An 18,497-nucleotide genomic window follows, 5' to 3' on the forward strand; every position below is an offset into this window, starting at 1 on the left:
ACACAATGCTCTGTCATAGAATATCAACTGAACACAGTGATAAAATAAAAGGGCTACATAACAAGTCTAAAAATTGTACATAATTACAAATGCGTTATTGTGGGAATATTGTGCATTTTCCTCACCATGCTCTTATTTATATTTTTGATTCTTAATTGGGGAAAAAAAAAACCCCAGTTCTTTCAAGCAGGATGGAAATTCAAGAAAAATTCATTTTAACTCCAACTGAGGATCAATACTGGTAGTGTACGTAAAAACTGATGTTCAGTCTTCAAATAAATTTATTTTAATTACACACACAGTGGCAGCAATCCTAACTTTTCCAACAAGTACCATTGGAAAGTGCAATGTAACTAACATGGCAAAAGTTACAGCTCAAACATCTTTTATACAAATCCACAAACTCCCTGGGTAGCATTTGTGTGTAACCGGCTAAAAATTCTCCAGCACAGCTGACTGCAAAGACACCATCTCGAGTTTACAGGAGACACTCAGACCAACTATGAAATACAGTCACTTTTAAAAAGGTTGAAGCAGCACAGCATTGGTCTATCAAACCAGACGTAAATCTTGCAAAGAGTTGGACCCACATTCAGTCTGTCAACTGTATGCAAATGGAGAGACGCAAGTTATGATTGTGGCCACAACTTAATCTTTCAATCCTCCAAAGTTATTGTCTCCTGTATAGTTCAGCCAGATGGATTAGAGTGATGTTTTAAAAGTTATCTGTAAATGGGAACATCAGGATAGTTCTATTAGTTCTCTGAGTTAGCGACACATTTTAGGTGCTATGCTATGTTTTCTCATTTTCTCTATCTCCACCGTCTCCTGCTTTGTCCGCAACCCGTCCCTGCTGAGTTCCATTAACTGCAAGCCTATGTTGAGCATCTCCAGGAATGTCTTGACTCCCGATCGAACCGTTGCCTTGTTGAGACTCATGAGAGAAGCCTTTCTGAGTTTGTGTAGGCATACCATGATGGCTAACGTCAGCTTTCACAAGAACTTCATAGTACAACAGATAAAAGATGGGTGTGACGATGCCGACAAAAAGCATGATTGCCACAGCAGTCCACCATCCCATGCCCCAGTCTGCCCCATAATAAGGATCCTTCCTCTGTACTGGTTTATATCCAGCTTCTCCTAGTAATGGCTGCTGCTGCGTTAAAGAGGACACAACCTCACTGAGGCCGCTCCGAGATGGTCCTGTGGATTTCACCAGCCGCTCAATGTCCTTGTCCTTCTCCATCAGGAATCCTTCCACGCTGTCAGTGGAAGAACAGGAGTCCATGGAGGATTCAGAAGGGAGAGAAGTAATGTGCGAGACCTGAGGCGGGTGTCTAGTGCCTGTGGGCGAGGCAGATTTGAGAGTAGCAGCGTTATGAGTCTCAGTGAGGACACTAAAGCGCCTCACAGGAATCTTAACTGAACGCAGGGCAAAAAAGTCCTGCTCTGTCAAAAGGTTGTTCGCACGCTTGATGTCCGCCACCTGGGATTCACAGGGGGAAAAAAATTATAAGTAATTAATAAGCCACTTACAATTTGCTGTCTGTTAAACCTGTACTTGAACTCTTTACATGCATATATAAAAAAACACTGATTATAATAAACTTTCCACAGATGTTTGTCAATCTCACATATCTTTTCTAAAAAAGTGCTGCTTTACATATAATAAGAAATCATTTTGAAACATTGTAGTGAAAACTACAATGTTTCAATCTGAAGGTGTTAGGTTGCTTCCAATTCTTTGTTTAGCAAGCAGTTTCAATTTCAGAAATTAATAACCACTATCATCATAAAATAAAGTGAGCAACAGCAGCTTACCTACCTACAACTCACCTGCTTTCCTAGACATATAAAGCAACAAAGCATGTTTCTGTACGTTTCCCACATAAAGAGAAAAGTGCAGGTGTACAAAAACAAACAAATGAGGATTTTAGTCCATGCTGCAAAGGAGAGGTAAGACAAACACACAAATCTAAGTAAACACATACTGAGCAATGGTACTGTAGGGCGATGCTGTTCAGAGTGTCTCCCTCCTGGATATCTCTGGTCAAATAGATAATGTCATCCATTCTCTCTTTAGAGGTGCTCCTCCGGAGTCTCTCTCTGCCACGAGGCCGAAGCTCATAGCTTTCCCCATCCTCTTCTGACATATCATTTTCTGAGCTGTTGTTTCCGAACAGATAGGCATGCCCGCCATTGGCAGGCTGCACCATGGTGGCTGACTGGAATCCATAGTGCTGGCTTCTGCTGGACATTTTTCTTCACTGTTTTAGGCAGAAGGAAACAATGGCTCAGAGCACAGGCTGATAGACTGAATCAAGAAAAAAAAACTTATTAGAGTGTGCATCTTAAAATCTATGGGCTATCCAACTTACTTAACATGTGCTACTGTAGTTCAACAGAATAGGCATTAACATTTTGGCTGTATATACAGAAAACACATCAATCCTGCTATGATCTGACAGATAAGACTGATTACACTGAATGTTTTAGTCTCAACCTATACCACTATGATCATGCTATATGATCAGGCTAGTCAGCTCTCAAAAAGGCTCAGTCAGATCAGATAAAGGTCCACCATATCACAATTGTGAAATAACTGCAAGGCAATACTATGTTATCAGTTTAAACAAGAAGCCGTCTATTTTTGAACCAATGTAAGGCCAGACAACGAGTGTTATGTAAGCAGCATCTAGTGCTGAATGGTTTAAACAACGGGCACACCAGCAATCATCTTCTTATTCAAGTACGCAAGCATGCGATTAACTAACCAAGCTCGTAAAGTGATATGGTGGCTAAAATTTAAGGTTAGCAACTATTTAGCTACGTTGTTGTCTACGAACAGCACAATGCTGCTACACTCTCGCTTTTCTCGTAAAACAACGGTGAGGTGTGGGACGATTATATTTCAGAAATAACTGCGTAAGTTAAGAAACACTTTCTTTAAGCCATCAAACAACTGTCTTAAACAGACTTTCCAGATCCTCTCCAACAAGAAGCGACCCATCTCCACGGGCTAGGCTAGTGCTAACTGGAGTCCACATTTATTATATCGCCACCGCTAATGAGCTTTGTGTCCCGTTGATCAGCAGTTGATTAAAATGTCTTTAGGAAATCGTTTACAACTACCTTTGCCTGATAAAGTGAATCCCGATCCCTCAATTGTTCTTTCTACTGTCCATACTTCCACTGGATTCTCCTTGGTCTCTCCCTGTAGTCTGTTTGTTACGTGCCTGCTAACCGCTATTGAACTGCTACCGCTCACGCCACGTCAACACAATATTTACGTAATGACGCTACCACACGCGACCGCAGCGCAACCTTTATTTTTTTGCCGCGAGGTGGCGCCCAACGTCAAGTAAAACTGCGTGTACGTGTCGGGAGTGAGAACGGGTTTCTCTTGGCTGGCCTGGAAACGCCTTGGTGTTCATATTCATATTAATATTCTTATTCTTCTATGACAAAAAAGTACAAGTGTTCATTTAAAGAAATAAACAGAGCAGTAAGAGATGTTTTTTTTTTAATTTTCCTTAGCCGAAGGCCGTATCGTTTGTTTTCTGACCTGGGAGTTGGATAGTCCTGGCTCAGGGACTTTTTTGGACGCCCTGTGTCACTACTGCTTCTGGCCTCTTGTTGTCTTTTGGTGTGTTTGGTGTGTTTTCAGAGGTTTCACTCAAGGTCATATTGTTCATTTTCTTAACTAGGAGTCGGATAGTGCTTGGCGTCCAACTTTTTTGGCTGCTCTGTGTCACTGGTGCTTGTCCTGGCCTCTTGTTGTCTTTTGGTGTATTTTGAGAGTTTTTGGTATCACTCAAGTTCATATTGTTCTTTTTCTGAACTTGGAGTTGGATAGTCCTTGAAGAAGAACTTTTTTGGATGCTCCGAGTCACTGTTGTTTCTTTTTTCTCAGTGTCTACTCTCATCCTCTTTCTCTCTGGAGAGTAGCTCTCAGAGTTGTTTTTGCTGCCTTTGGAAATCTGACTGTATTGTCTTTTCAACACAGTTTTTCTTCACAGGTTCGTCTGTTTTTCCTTCTTGGAGAGCAGCTGTCGTCACTTCTGCAATTCTGTGCAACATAATTCGGGCCTCGCTTCCTCTTGAGTGGAAGCTGGAAATTTGTTTCATAGAAATGATAGTTGTTTTATTTTCTCAGTTTACACCCATGTTCATATTCGCGGTAGCTGCGAGGTTAAACTAATGGCTTTGTTTATAAAAGTACAACAGTGTACTGTTGGCTGTGAACACAGAGCCTTTATGGGGGCTAAACCCTGCCAAACGTGTCTGTAAACAGCTAGATTAACCTTAAGCCAGATAGATTCCGTTTTGTCTTAACCTCTGTCACTATGAACAGGATATAGTTAATATAGTTTACTCTAATTAAATACAGAGTAAACTGTATTATTTATATTCTGAATTACGTGTCCGTTGGTTACCACTGCTGACCCTGGGATATACAGTATAGCTAAAAAATAGTCTAAGAGACTATGCATAAAGAAAAAGAAAAAAATTGCACAATTCTAATAAGTCTGAAAGTCAATATTTGGTATGACCACATTTCTTCAACATAGCCTGGACTCTCTTAGACAAGCTTTCTTGTAATTTCTTAAAGTAGGCTCCAGGAATAGTTATCTAAGATTCTTGAAAGACATTCAAAGCTCTTCTTTGGATGTTTTCTGTGTTTTTTCTGTTCCGGGTGTGAGTTTACTGCATGGGAAGTGTGTTTGGTATCATCGTCACACTAAAAAAATAAAGCCGGTGCCAGAAACACTCTTTCCGCACTCTTTCTGTGTTTCATGGTGCCTCAAATTCTGACAGCAGTTCATAACTCCATAAACTTTGCCAAGTTCCCCAACACCATGTGGCTTAAATGCAGCTCAAAAATAATGACAGAGCCTCCACTGTGTTTTACAGATGGCTGGACTCTGTACATACTGAAAATGATTTGAACCAAAAATCCGAACCAAAATGTTTGGAGTAATCACTCCGCAAGACCTGTTGCCACTGATTTTCAGTCTCGTTCTTGTGTAATTTGGCATACCTCAGCTTTTTCTCCTTGTTTTCCTTCCTCATGACTTCTTGACAGCCACCTTTTCCACAGACCATTTCTGATGAGGCTTTAGTAAACAGAAGATGGATCAATCTACGGGCCAGATCCATCTCGAATGTCCTATGTGACGTCTTTGCTGGATTTATTTGTCTATTTCTAAAGGATATGATTTTCAGATACTGTTCATCTGCTGTAGACAATTTTTTTAGCCTTGCCACTTGTTCATTTTCCTCAAATATTGGCTAAAGATAGAATTTGATGTATTTATTTTTATCCGTTACGTGTAAAGACAACACTGCTTCCTCATTTGAGTTAGTTGCCTGTTTTAACCTTGAATGATTCATAAATCAGTATTAAATGGCTTATCAAATATACTTCCTAGAACATGGACAATGTACAAGGACTGGGCTGAAAATGGGTGGAAAAGCAGCCAATGCCCAGAGAAAAACTTTAGAAATGCTGAAGAACTATTGCTCAAGAGTACTTAAAGTAATTAGTAATGTATAGCAATGAATGAATGGTTTCTATTATCATTACACATAGCGCAATGAAATTTGGTTTGGTTTGCTACTGAGAAAATAAATAAATGAACTAAATAAAAATACCTAAGTTAACCAGAATAAAGCGCATAAATTAAAAAAAAAAACGAGGTGTAGCTCAAGACTTTTGCACAGTACTGTATATATTATTGTATAAAATTGTGTGAACTGGGACCAGCTGTAAATGAAATTCCTCAGGTGCTAATTTGCAAAGTTTGTGGAGAGTATAAGTGGCAGACGACAGCGAAGAGGAGAGCGGCTCTCCATGCCTGCTCAGCTCACAAGGTGGAGCTGTCGGCCAGCACAGCGTGCGCACGGTAGTGTGCGCCCTTCAGAGACAAATGGGATTAAAACATCTTGTCTCATTAGCAGCGACCGGGAGACGAGCTCGAGTCTCGGAGTAGCTGTAAAGTAAGCTTTCTGCTCGGACAGCAGGCCGTGTTTGTACAGTAACAACAGCTACAGCTGCCACATGGCCGCAGGAGCCCGGAGTTGTGTGTAGAGAGGAGCAGGTCTCACAGAGCCGTGTCCGTCTCGGCTATTTCAGCCAGCTCCAGTCCCGTTACATGACAGACGCGCTTCTACCCACGTTGTTCACGGAGAGCTAAAAGCTGCCGAGTGGAAGGTTCGGTGTCAGATAACACGAAACGATGCAGTTACCGGCTGCTGTTTGAGAAGACTTGGAGCCGAAGATCTTCGGAGCGCACACTGATGTTATCCACAGAAATAAACATTATAGAGCACAATATTTTGGACTGAGAGGTCAAGCACGGTGTCAGGTAAGTTAACACGATTCGTGTTGTGTGCTTTTACTGAGATTTTTCTGTCTGTCAGTGTGATTTGTGAGTTAAGAACGAGGATGAGTGGCGACCAGCAAAACTTTACAAGATTCATTTCACAAAGAGCTGAAGATGCGTCCGATGTGGTTTCGTGACACTCTTGTATTACAGTCTGTTAGGACAATGCAGCCGTCTTGGATTTATTTCTCAGTAAGCCAGTGAGAAATGACTGGTTCCTCCAGCCGCTAGAGTCAGCGGTGGATTAATAGTGGGAAGGATAAAGGAAACAAATGAGTAGCGATACCCCTCATCAATTATGCCAGACAGCTCAAGCAGACGCATTGTGTAAGACTATAAGAAAACGATTAAAAGTGGTTGGCCGCTGCTAATTTCTTTTTGCCCTGTGCCAAAAATACCCCTCGGTGCAGCTAATAAAATTGAAAAGCTTAAATATTGATTCAGCGCAATCAGTAGATGAATGGCCGAGTAGCCCATTGAGGACGGAGACAAACGCTTCCATGGTTACATCCAGGATCTCCAGTGTGATTACTCCGCTTTGTGTGGGTTTTCGCTCTCCCACTGAAATTAAACAACAACTGCCACACATGGTGAGCCGGGGGACCTTCTCATAGACTGACTAATCTATAGGCTTACTCGGGCCATAAGTAATCTTGGCATACTTTGAGTTGCGCACATGTGCTGCTACTGTTAAAGAAACGAGCGGCGCCTTTAGCCCCATTGTGATACTGCTTCTTTTTTGGGGGTTATTTTACGCAGATGGCTCCATAATTTACACCATTTCGTGGGGTGGGGTTTGCAGACCTTAAATAATTGAACATCTCCTCCTGATCTCTAATTGATTTGACATGATGTCATCTTCGTGCGTCCTTTGCAAATCTCTTTTGTTGCCTCCTCTGTGGTGTGGCCAGCAGAGTTAAATCCTTTTTTCTCACTGGGGAGGAAGGGTGGGGAGCTGTTTCTGTATCCATTCAGCGTCTACACCTGCTCTCCATCAGCTGTTTCTTCTGTGAATCTTTGTAGAAATTAGTAAAATGATTTAATCAATTTTTTCCCTCTTTTTTACAAAAAAGCAGAAGTTGACAGGGGGTTCACAGTTGTATTGTTTTTAACCTCCTCTCTCCATTCTCATCATTAGAAAGTCATATGTCAGAGTGAGTTTGTTTTTGCAGATTGGGGTTCTCTAAGATCCTCACTTGCTCAGAGGTCAGGTCCTTTGTTTGTCGGTGTTTATGTCATTGCCTGGCAAGGGTCAGCCCCCATTCGCCTGTGCAAGGGGCTGAATGTGATTCACTGGGCGGAAACTGTTTTACTGCTCGCCTCTCTTTCCTTCTGTCTCACCTCCCTAATGGCTGCACGGTACAAAGGGGGGCAGTGCCATAAACAGACTATTCATTCATGAAAGGTGTTGGACGGTTGCACGATGCAGAAAGGATGAGACCGATATTTTGTGGGGATGAGAGGTACTCTCGTTTTAGTGTGTGGGGATAGAGCGAAAGAGTGGATGAAGGCACCATGCAACAGGCTACCCCCACCCCCACACACCCCCCATTGAATCACTTGCTTCACAAGATATGTGAAGCACATCTTTTATCTATCTCTCTTTGATTGAATGAAATTTGTGGAGTTTAATTAGAACAATGCATGACGTGAAGGCTACTATCTGTGAACAGATGCCTGTGATCTTTTTGTTTGCTTTTATAAGCAGACGGTATAAAAAAAAGTTATTTTGTTTTCATCCACAGTTTTGTGCTTTACTAAACCATCTTTTTGCATGGTAAAAACACAGGATAGTAAAGAAATGTGTAAAGAAAAAGAGTGGATTCAGTCAGTATAAGTTAAAACTATTGTTTTATGGTCAGGTTGTCATTTCATCACCTTGAAAGGGCACCGACTTTGAAATGATCACGTCTTTGAGGCAGATTCTTATTCTTCACATTGAACTTGGCGTTATGCAAGGATCTGGTGTGAAACATGAAAACAAATTCCTAAAACAGTTGTTAGAATAAATGTTTTTGGGTCAATTTAAAGCTAAAATGCGAAAGGTTTCTCCATACCTTTAGTATGGAAAATATCCAAAAGACATGCAGCTCAATTTAACAATGTTTCCACTAACAATCAAAGACATGACTTTTTGGATTTAAGCTTTTTCTGTTTTGTGTATAGTGACTGGATTACAGTAATGAATAGGGACAATTTCTGACCCTTTGGGGTGAATGTCCTCAAGCAGGAGTTTTTTCAAATTGAACTCTTTCAGTTTTTGATATTATTCCAGTGTGTTTCATATCGATTACACAACAGCTGACACTGTGTTGGGAAGATCGTTTTAATAGGATTTTCATCTCCCTTAGGAGACATTGAAAAGGTACAGAGAACATAAAATGCAGGACAGTATTTGATTAAAAAAAGTAAATAAAGTAATCTGTACCGTTCATATTTGATGTTGAGATCTTGTTGTATGTCCTTTTGTCTAATTAACATTCAGCATGCTCCTTCTGGCTCCTCAGCAACAAGTGAGACTGGAGCTATGCTAACTTCAAATGTCGCCCTGCTTTTTATCTGAACGTTGATCATTATGTCTAATACTTCATTGCCTGGTCTGGTGAAGCAAGCTTAAGATTTTCTAAACTGACGAATTCGAGCCATGAATAATTGTCTTGAAATGTTCTCTCTCTGTTTTACTGTTTTGTACTTTGTTTTTAAAAAGTAATTTGACAGTTGGTGCTTACACACGGGAAACAGGATCATGGTTTAGTAGCTGTTGTCTTTGGAGCAAAGACACAGGAAAGCGGTGGCCTTTCAGTGATGTCCAGCAATCCTGAGGTCTCTTTAGCGGGCCTAACCAACCACATATTGTTCCCAGTGAGAGGATTCTAGTACGGTCACTGCCGTGAGCTCTCAGCTGTGACCTCTACATCACATTTCACAACCACAAGCTCATTACATACACACAGACACATACACACACACACACACACACACACACTTGTACTTTTAGAGTTATTGTTATAGTGTCTTCTCTAGGAGCGAAAAGGAGACCTTGTACTTGTTCATCTGTTGACCATCTCCATTCCAGGACTAAACTTGAACCTGACCTTTTTGGTGGTAAATCAGATAGATTTCAGAGCCTTTACTACCTGCTGTTCTAACTCTGATGCATGACCAGTTCTTCTAAAATGTTACAGAATTATCAATACAAAATATCAGTTTCGTTTTGTAGTATTTACACTACATTCAATTTTAGCTACATTTCTGTCCTTGCAAGTTCAAGCTGGTCTGTTTCTTTTTATCTAGCAAACAGCATGGAAAATCTGTGCACAGCAAAATTTCCTCAGATATCAAAACATAGGGAAAAGTACAAGAACATTCTGGAAGGCTGTGTCCTTTGTTTCACATTAGCTTGGCTAGACTTTGTACAAGTTAAATGGCGTTTTAAAGAGTACTGAAAACATTTTCTTTTCACCAGTCATCGAATAATGTGTTATTCCAAAGCTCCACAGATTTATTTGATGATTACATCTTTGGTTGTTCATTATTGATTCCATTCTTTTAAACATGAAGACCCCACCTGGATCCCTTTGTCTGGCGATAAATCCACACATGTTAAAATCCACGTGGAGCCATGTGGAAAGCATCCTGTGGTGCCCTCCGCCCGTGGTGCAAGTCACAGCCTCACATTTGGCTGGAAGGACATCATGGATATCTAACCTTATACTGTTTCTTTTTTGTAACCATCATTTCTCCTTTCTAATGACTTTACTTGTGTTACGTGTGTCTGAGTCTGAAAGAGCGTGAAAAATAATGAGCTTCAGAAAAGCAGTGTCCTGTCCATATAAAACAAACCGATCGAAGTAGGTCACCAATGTTTTACATCTACAACTCCTGGAAAAACGTTTGGCATCACCGCTCTTAAGTTTTTTACTTTGAAGCACATACACAGACCACAGATATGATATAAAAACTACTTTTGTTTGATTGCTGAAGATTCTGGCTTCGTGAAATTCATGTAAAACAGGTCAGTTGTTTTTAAGATCAATGACATTTTTTCCAGATCAATCTGACAAAGAAATTATGCAAAATAATGTTGGCTGTTCCCAGTCACCCGTGTCTAAAATGTCTAAAAAGTATGGGAACATTATAAAAGGAAAATATACTAGTAGATGGAAGATGTCACAGCATCAGGAGAGAAAACTCAAAGCAATACTGTATGTCTTGAAAATGCACAAGTAAACTGATGAAAAGCAAATGGGGAGAAACATGTTTGTTTGTCATATACCTGAAATGGGCTGAATGAAATGGGATTTACATACAGAAAAGTGAAACTAAAACCAGCATTACCACCTAAACAGAAGAAAACAAGGTTACAGCGGGCTACAGGGAAGTGATCAAAGACTGCGTTTGATTGGTTTGGTTGAAGGCGATGTTTAGTTATGAATTACAGGTCTGCACTGGCCAAGGAGATTATGCTGGGACTTTAGTCTGGTGTCATTCCAGTGAAACATAACAATGACTGCCTGAGGAAAATAAGCAGACTTGTGTGTGAAATAAAAGACTAAGAGAGATACACATGCACACATTTTGGACACTTGTCTCATTCTGTCAATAGAAAACAGATTTGGTACATGGCACGCTTTAATCTGTCAAACAGTATCCGTGCTAGCTTGATACACAGTGTTGCTTTTCATTAATGAAGTACCTTTTTTTTTTTTTTTTGAATGAACATCCTTCAAGTGTGGTGATTCCATAGTTTTTTTTCTTTATTTATCCACTAACCCCCTAGTTTCTGTGTAAGACCCATCATTTTACATTTCATTTGCACAAACTTTCCTTCTTTGTTTATCTCTCACTGCTCTCATTGCGCCGCTGTTCATCAAGTCAGAGGAATTCCTCGTATGTTTGTGTGGTTGATCCAAGCGTGCCCGAGAATGTGGTGGGTGTGTTTCTTTACGTAAAAAAATGTGCACATCCACTTTCTCTCATTGTCTGGGTATATGTTTAAAAAAAGGTTTTAAAAAAGCCAGAAAATTGTCATGTTTTGTTGTATGGACACTGGACAGGACCCACAAACATGAACACGTGCACCGTCTCAAATTCACTATTACATAATACGTTGGTTGTTTTGAATCACAACAAAGTTGATTAACAGCTTCATTTGAGCCATGATCACCATTTATTTTTACTGGTTTTGGTATTTTTCTCTAATAAATGAAATTTCTTGACCCGAGTCGTTCAGGAATTTGCTTCAGCCTCACCGTCTGGCCCTTAGTTTTCAAGAGGCTACAACAGCCTGAAAAAGGGGCTGTCCCACACCTACTGTAGTAAGGACGTGTATAGTGTGTGTGTCCTTATTTAAAAGTGATAGAGGAGAGCTGGGAGAATAGAAGGGAGTCTGAATGGGAAGATTTGGATTCTGCAGGAGAGGAGGCTAGCATGCCAAAAAGTGGGAGAAACAAAAAAAATAGAGAACTGTGGCAATGTCAGAAATGCACATAGAACACAAAAAGGAGCATGAGTGAACAAAAGCCTTGCTCCTTAAAATTGTGTGCTGGTCAGTGAATCGTAAAGTCCCGCTTCTTCTCCAATGAAAATACACCCCCGTTCTGGGTTGCCTCTCTGTTTTGTGAACTCTTTTGAAATGCAATTAGCATTTCATCCAGGCCCAACCGGTTACATGCAAGGAAGTAATACCCTTTCTAATTTGGCCCTTTGGTCTGTGAAGCTATGGAGAGCGCAACCTTGTTTAATCCTCTGAAAGTGTTTTTCTGTCTGCCTCCAGCACTGTCTGTCATACAGGCTAATCAGTCAGCCAATGCTCAAACTGGAAAGCCCACTAAACTGCTCGCACACTGGTCCCTACTCAATTGGAACCACTTTCTTTTTTTCTATATCCTTTCCTTCACACTAAGAAGAAGAAAAATCTCTTGTTTTCGGTTGGGGACGCAAGATGCCATTGGCTCCACTTAAGAGCAGCCGACCACGGCCATATAGACAATACCTCAGGAGATTTCTCCCTCTCTGTGTTTCCTTTTTCACAGCAAAATGCACTTGATTGGCAGTCTCTTGCCCCTGAAGGAGAAATGCCTGGTTTGAAAAGTATCGTCTGACAATAGCTGGAGGGCTGACCTCATGCATTTTTGTTCTTTAGAAAAGTATTCATTGAACAGTTTTCTAAGTCCTCTAATGTGGAATGGCATAATTTTGTTGCAAATCAGCCCATCCTGACTTCACAAAAAACACTTTCTCCATTCTTGTTGGACTAATTTTAAGTTTTCTGTTTTTCCCCCTTCAAATAAATAGGATTCTTTTTTTCTTTTGCGTAGAGCCCTCCAAAATAAGCCCAGTGAGTAATGCCAAGTTTTTGTTAGATTTAATGATGTATGTTTTAACTCTACTCGCTTATTAAGTTTCTTAATTTCCTCACCCCAACCTCTCCGTATGGCGAGAACATTCACTGATCTAAAAATACATGTAGAAAGTACATGTGAAGTGCAATTATGGGCTTGTGAGTTGACCGGGAATGACAGCCGCGGCTACGCTGGGCTGAGAATGGACGGTGGGTGGTTTCTGACATTCGGCCCGACACACACTGGCCTGGTGGCATCACTTAGTGTGGAGAACAACTCCAACAGAGACCAAACCAATAAACAGATCAGAGGAGACTCTATGGTTTGGGGCTAAATACATAACAAATGCAAACTAGCATTTTACAGCAGCTACTCTATTAAAAGGAATATCCTGCTTATGTATATGAATTAAATTAAATGGTGATATTATTAATAGGTTTTTTATTCTGTTTTTGGTTTGTTTCATTTTTTGTTAAATGTGGTAGCCTTATATGAATTTTGGCAGCTCATTTTTAACCCAACTCTGCTTATTAAAGCTTAAATTATGAGTTGCTTGTATTTTGCATAACCTCTGAATAATAAATTGCTCAATCTGTCCACAGGGCACTTCCACTTTCCAGTGTTTACAACACTGAATGGTTGGTTTAGCAGGCTATAAATAAAGAGCAGTACACATAAAGGCTTAACCCTTGTGTGGTGTTCGTATTTTTGTTACTCAGCCAGTGTTCATGGGTCTGGTGGACCCGCTAGAGTTTTGGCTTTCCAAATTAACACTATCAAACAATTTTATGTTAAATTACTCAACAGATGTTTACTTCATCCCAATTACAAGACATATGAACAGCAAACATGGTTAATTTTTTCCCTTTACCTTTGTTAGATCACATTTATGAATTAATGTGCTTCTCGTTTTTCTTTTATATAAAATGTTATAAATAAATCAGTTATAATTAAGTGGAGTGAGTGGAAAGACACAACACATTTACACGTGAAAAAATAATTAATTGTTTAATTTTTCTTTTGAAAAAAACTGAACACGGGTCTCACAGACCCGAACACCATACAAGGGTTAATATCAGCTCTTATGGTATGCCTCTTTTTCTGCCAAACCATCTGTCTGTTTGTCGCTGTTTACTTTATCTGTTTATCTTGATTAGTATCATTTATTCGGTCTATTTGCGTGGTCTGTCTTTAGTGTGAATTTTTACTGAGCAGACACACAAGCATTCCAGGAACACTGTTATATTAGTTGATGTTAATGACAGAGCAGTTTCTTTTTGTGGCCAGACTGACTCCAGATCACCAACCCGAGCTGTAAGATTGATGAATGAGATCCTACCACAGGCCTCCTTGTGTCAGAAATCTCTAGACGGCTTTGTGTTAGCATATGTGTGTGTATCCATGTGTGCGTTTAGTGAGCAGGCATATATATATATATATATATATATATATATATATATATATATATATATATATATATATATATATATATATATATATATATATATATATATATATATATATATATATATATATATATATAAAACACCCAGCACGCCCCTGCGGGCGGTTTATCCTTCAAGCTCGGGACCTCTACCAGAGGCCTGGGAGCTTGAGGGTCCTGCGCAGTATCTTAGCTGTTCCCAGGACTGCGCTCTTCTGGACAGAGATCTCCGATGTTGTTCCCGGGATCTGCTGGAGCCACTCGCCTAGCTTGGGAGTCACCGCACCTAGTGCTCCGATTACCACGGGGACCACCGTTACCTTCACCCTCCACATCCTCTCGAGCTCTTCTCTGAGCCCTTGGTATTTCTCCAGCTTCTCGTGTTCCTTCTTCCTGATATTGCTGTCATTCGGAACCGCTACATCGATCACTACGGCCGTCTTCTTCTGTTTGTCTACCACCACTATGTCCGGTTGGTTAGCCACCACCATTTTGTCCGTCTGTATCTGGAAGTCCCACAGAATCTTAGCTCGGTCATTCTCCACCACCCTTGGGGGCATCTCCCATTTTGACCTCGGGACTTCCAGGTTATACTCGGCACAGATGTTCCTGTACACTATGCCGGCCACTTGGTTATGGCGTTCCATGTATGCCTTGCCTGCTAGCATCTTGCACCCTGCTGTTATGTGCTGGATTGTCTCTGGGGCATCTTTACACAGCCTGCACCTGGGGTCTTGCCTGGTGTGATAGACCCCAGCCTCTATGGATCTTGTGCTCAGAGCTTGTTCTTGTGCTGCCATGATTATATATATATATATATATATATATATATATATATATATATATATATATATATATATATATATATATATATATATATATATATATATATACACAACCACATAGCCTTCACCATGTCACCATGGGCGTCTCAGGCTCAGGGAAGCCTCGGGGCAGGGATGCTGCATGGGAAAGCCCTTGATTAAAACTCTACAGACTGTTATCCCACAATATCCTCAACCAAAAAGGAAGTAAGGGTATTGCTTTCCACTTTTACAACTTGCAGTACTAAGTAGTCTCCTCTAAATGATGAGAGGAAAAGCAGAGCGCTTGATTGTGGTTTCAGAGGCTAGGATTTTTTCTTTACTAAGCTTCCAGTAGCGAAAAGGGTTGACAGATGCTGTCTTTGATAAGTCGAAAAAGACAAATTTCCTATATATGAACAGAAGAGAAAAATTTAACTCAGTCACTGTCAAACATTAGAGTCTGTAAGAACACTGAAAAACTACTTGAGTTGAAGCCTGCAAGCTTCATGTACCTTGTGTCAGATATCAAACACACCCTCCAAATTTGGCTGTTTGTTTCAGCTCCAGAATGTCCTATCTGACCCTCACTGCTGCCTGCTGGTTCAACCCCTCCACCTCCTGAACGCGTGCCTGTAGGGTCCAAGGGAAGGAATATTTTGGAGCCCAACTAATCTGCACTGCCCTAATAAACCATTGCAAACAGAAGTCATTTGACATAATATTTGACAGCATTTATTTCTTTAACTCAGTCACCTGACTTACTGCAGCTGACACACGGTGAATCTTGCACTGTCACGCTTACTACCGCTGTAAAGTCTTAGGCTTATAATGAATAATTGATGTTAAAGATTACAACGCTGAGGCCACTGTCAGGAGAAACTCTAGAGATATCAGCAACAAGCTCTGACCCCAGGAGCAGCCCTGCAACCAGACACCTCCTCAGCACCTCTGATAGGGATATCCAATAGATCAGTCAGTGTGTGTGTGTATGTGTGTGACTGCAAATGATCCGATGTAACAGTTTTTTACGAACTGGGCTCCTAACACCAGGTTGCCACCAGTTTTCCTTTTGGTTTTTTTGCAAGAAGGGCTGAGAGGTGTTGGGGCCAGAATACCACTTCCTATCACAGATATTGTAGCTGTGATTCATCATGGTGCTTTTTATGTTTGAGCGTGTTTATTTGGGTATCAGGTGATGATGTATGCATTACTGTGATAACTAAAACAAAGTTTGTCTCCATGAAAAATGAACTCATGAGATGAGTGAATACTGAGTGATTGGATAGTGAACTCATGCCCCGTATACAGTAGAGCATATGTGTGTTGTTCCATTTGCCTTTGATCTGAGCTTAACTTTTGAGTGCTAAGCAATGTTGTAGCTCAATGTCCACATACTGAGATACTTTCCTGGCAAATCCTGCTTATGTAAAAGTAATCTGGAAGTATTATGCACTGCTCAGAAATGATTACAGTGAACAACAGGTTTAGGAATTTTTATTTTTTTTAAAGAATTATTCTGCATTGTTCCAGGCCAAAGGTTAATTTTTTACTTTAGCTTATTAGTGCAAAATTGTGCTTTACTATTTAGAAAACACTACATACTGCAGCGCTACCTATTTACTAGGTGCAGTTTGTGTTCCAGGAAGTAATGTAATGCAGTAGGAAGGAAAGTAAGTGAGTAGACCGTAGTCAGGATCATGGGGTAAGTCAATAAAAGCAAATTTGGATGTTCACATTGTACGGCCTCTTTAGTTGTGGGGCTTTCTGTGGCTTTATCTGTCAGATTTAAGAGCCCTCAGCTCAGCTGTCATCTTTTCAGATTTGGGTCCAAGATATTTGTGATGGACAGTGTGTTTTCCCTCCCGTGTCCTGGACTGTCACCCAGTTAGCTATCTGAGCTTTCAGACCGAGCTTTATGGATGCATGCTGACTTAGGCTGCTCTGCCAAATACATCAATATATGAAAACTGGTTTGTGTGTGTGTGTGTGTGTGTGTGTGTGTGTGTGTGTGTGTGTGTGTGTGTGTGTGTGTGTGTGTGTGTGTGTGTGTGTTTGCAAGAAAGAAACTGTGTCTCTGCGCACCTCTCTACATGAACTGTGACTCCCAGTCTTATCAATGTCAAAGGTCTGCGCCAGGCACTCCATGCCGCCTTTAGCTGTGACAGACAGATCCTAGGGGCCCCTTAAACCCCTGGGGTCAGAATTGGCACAATGCGTGATGCCAGCACAAAAACTGCCCTGCTGCTTATAGAACAGACCTGTGCCATCCACACAGCATCTGCTTTGTATTAGGCCCTTTGAAGGAAGTGCGGCATCTGGGTCAGTGGATGTGAAAGGGCTGCCCTCTGTTTTGACGTGGGGTTGCTAGGAGGGTAGAGGGTTGGATGCTTGCTAACATCCATCAAAAATGATGGTTTAAATAATGTGAGGCAATCATTGGGAAGGTTGGAAATGAGGTTTTGGTACATAACGATTGAGCAAAGATGTGGGATCTCAGACTATTTGAGAACTGAAAGCAATATAACATTGGAAGACTGAGACTGACTACGGTATGTTGCATTCTCTACAATAACACTTTGAAGATTTTCTACAAAGTTTACAACCTGTGGCCAGACCAAACTAGACATTTGGTGACTTTACTGTCTCATATAACTTAATTAGGCAGGCAAGTGGATACAATTGCACACACACACACACACACACACACACACACACACACACACACTTACAAGTCAATTTCAGTGAGATGATACAACCAATAAGGTTTATGGTGTTTTACTCAAACTTTCGGTCAGTAATTCAATTGGTTTCCAACCCCAGGAACGAGAGCACGGCAAATAAGAGGATTTATTCAACCCGGGCCCCTCTTTGTCCAGCAACACACTCACCTCTGTTCCCCCTTAGCCTTACTCTCTGTTCCCCACTGTCCAGCTTTGCGACCCACCAGCTTTAAATCCCTTTTTGATGGATTTTCCAGCCATCTCTCCCTTCCTGGCATGTGTGTGATATATGCAACACCCCCCCGCACACAGACACAAAACACAAACTCTTAAAACGTGCAGTATTTGTTGTATTTGTCACAACATAAAATTTGCACCAGTTTATTCTGAGTGTATTCATCAGCCGATAACTTTTAATGCTGTTACAGTGATTTCTGCCATTGAAGTTGACATAATGACTGATCGATGGTCTCCATTTAAACATCCTCCCGTACTGAGAATTACTCAGATTGATTTAACAGTAATGGAACAAATGAAAAGTGGGGTATTTGCAATGCCCAACTTTCCCAAATGATTTCCGTGTATGAAAAAAAAAGAACCCAAACAGCATGACTTCATCCACTCTAGTTGCTGATGTTCTTTTTCAACCTTGTAATTAAGAGCAAATATTTTTTTAAAAGACCTTACGTGTTCATACTGTTAGCCAGGCTGTGTGGTGCAGATCATGAATGGGATGGGTAAAAGGCAACAAGGAGGACACAATCTGGCTTTAGGCTAGCTCCGCCCCACGCGTCATG

At 40.8% G+C, this 18,497-nt stretch overlaps 2 protein-coding genes across 3 annotated transcripts in view; one reads left to right on the forward strand and one right to left on the reverse strand.

The window, feature by feature from the left end:
* Window positions 1–162: 162 nt before the first annotated feature.
* Window positions 163–3,270, reverse strand: lysmd3 (LysM, putative peptidoglycan-binding, domain containing 3). 2 transcript variants are annotated; one of them, XM_080893119.1, is made up of 3 exons: window positions 3,133–3,270; window positions 1,992–2,267; window positions 163–1,486 (listed from the first exon to the last, which is right to left on the reverse strand). In XM_080893119.1, the coding sequence occupies exons 2-3, from the start codon at window positions 2,256–2,258 to the stop codon at window positions 794–796; spliced, it is 960 nt and encodes a 319-aa protein (XP_080749245.1). In that variant the 5' UTR covers window positions 2,259–2,267; window positions 3,133–3,270; the 3' UTR covers window positions 163–793. The 2 variants fall into 2 exon arrangements, with proteins under 2 accessions (XP_080749245.1, XP_080749246.1); XM_080893120.1 differs by having other exon boundaries at window positions 1,992–2,314; window positions 3,133–3,248.
* A 2,686-nt stretch (window positions 3,271–5,956) lies between these two features.
* Window positions 5,957–18,497, forward strand: part of adgrv1 (adhesion G protein-coupled receptor V1) — a 140,303-nt gene continuing 127,762 nt past the window's right edge. The window contains exon 1 of the mRNA XM_080893582.1: window positions 5,957–6,368. The gene's annotated coding sequence lies outside the window, so the exon portion shown is untranslated. The remainder of the gene's footprint in view (window positions 6,369–18,497) is intronic.

Source organism: Rhamphochromis sp. 'chilingali', assembly GCF_963969265.1.
Source record: "Rhamphochromis sp. 'chilingali' genome assembly, chromosome: 10".
Classification (NCBI taxonomy): Eukaryota; Metazoa; Chordata; class Actinopteri; order Cichliformes; family Cichlidae; genus Rhamphochromis; species Rhamphochromis sp. 'chilingali'.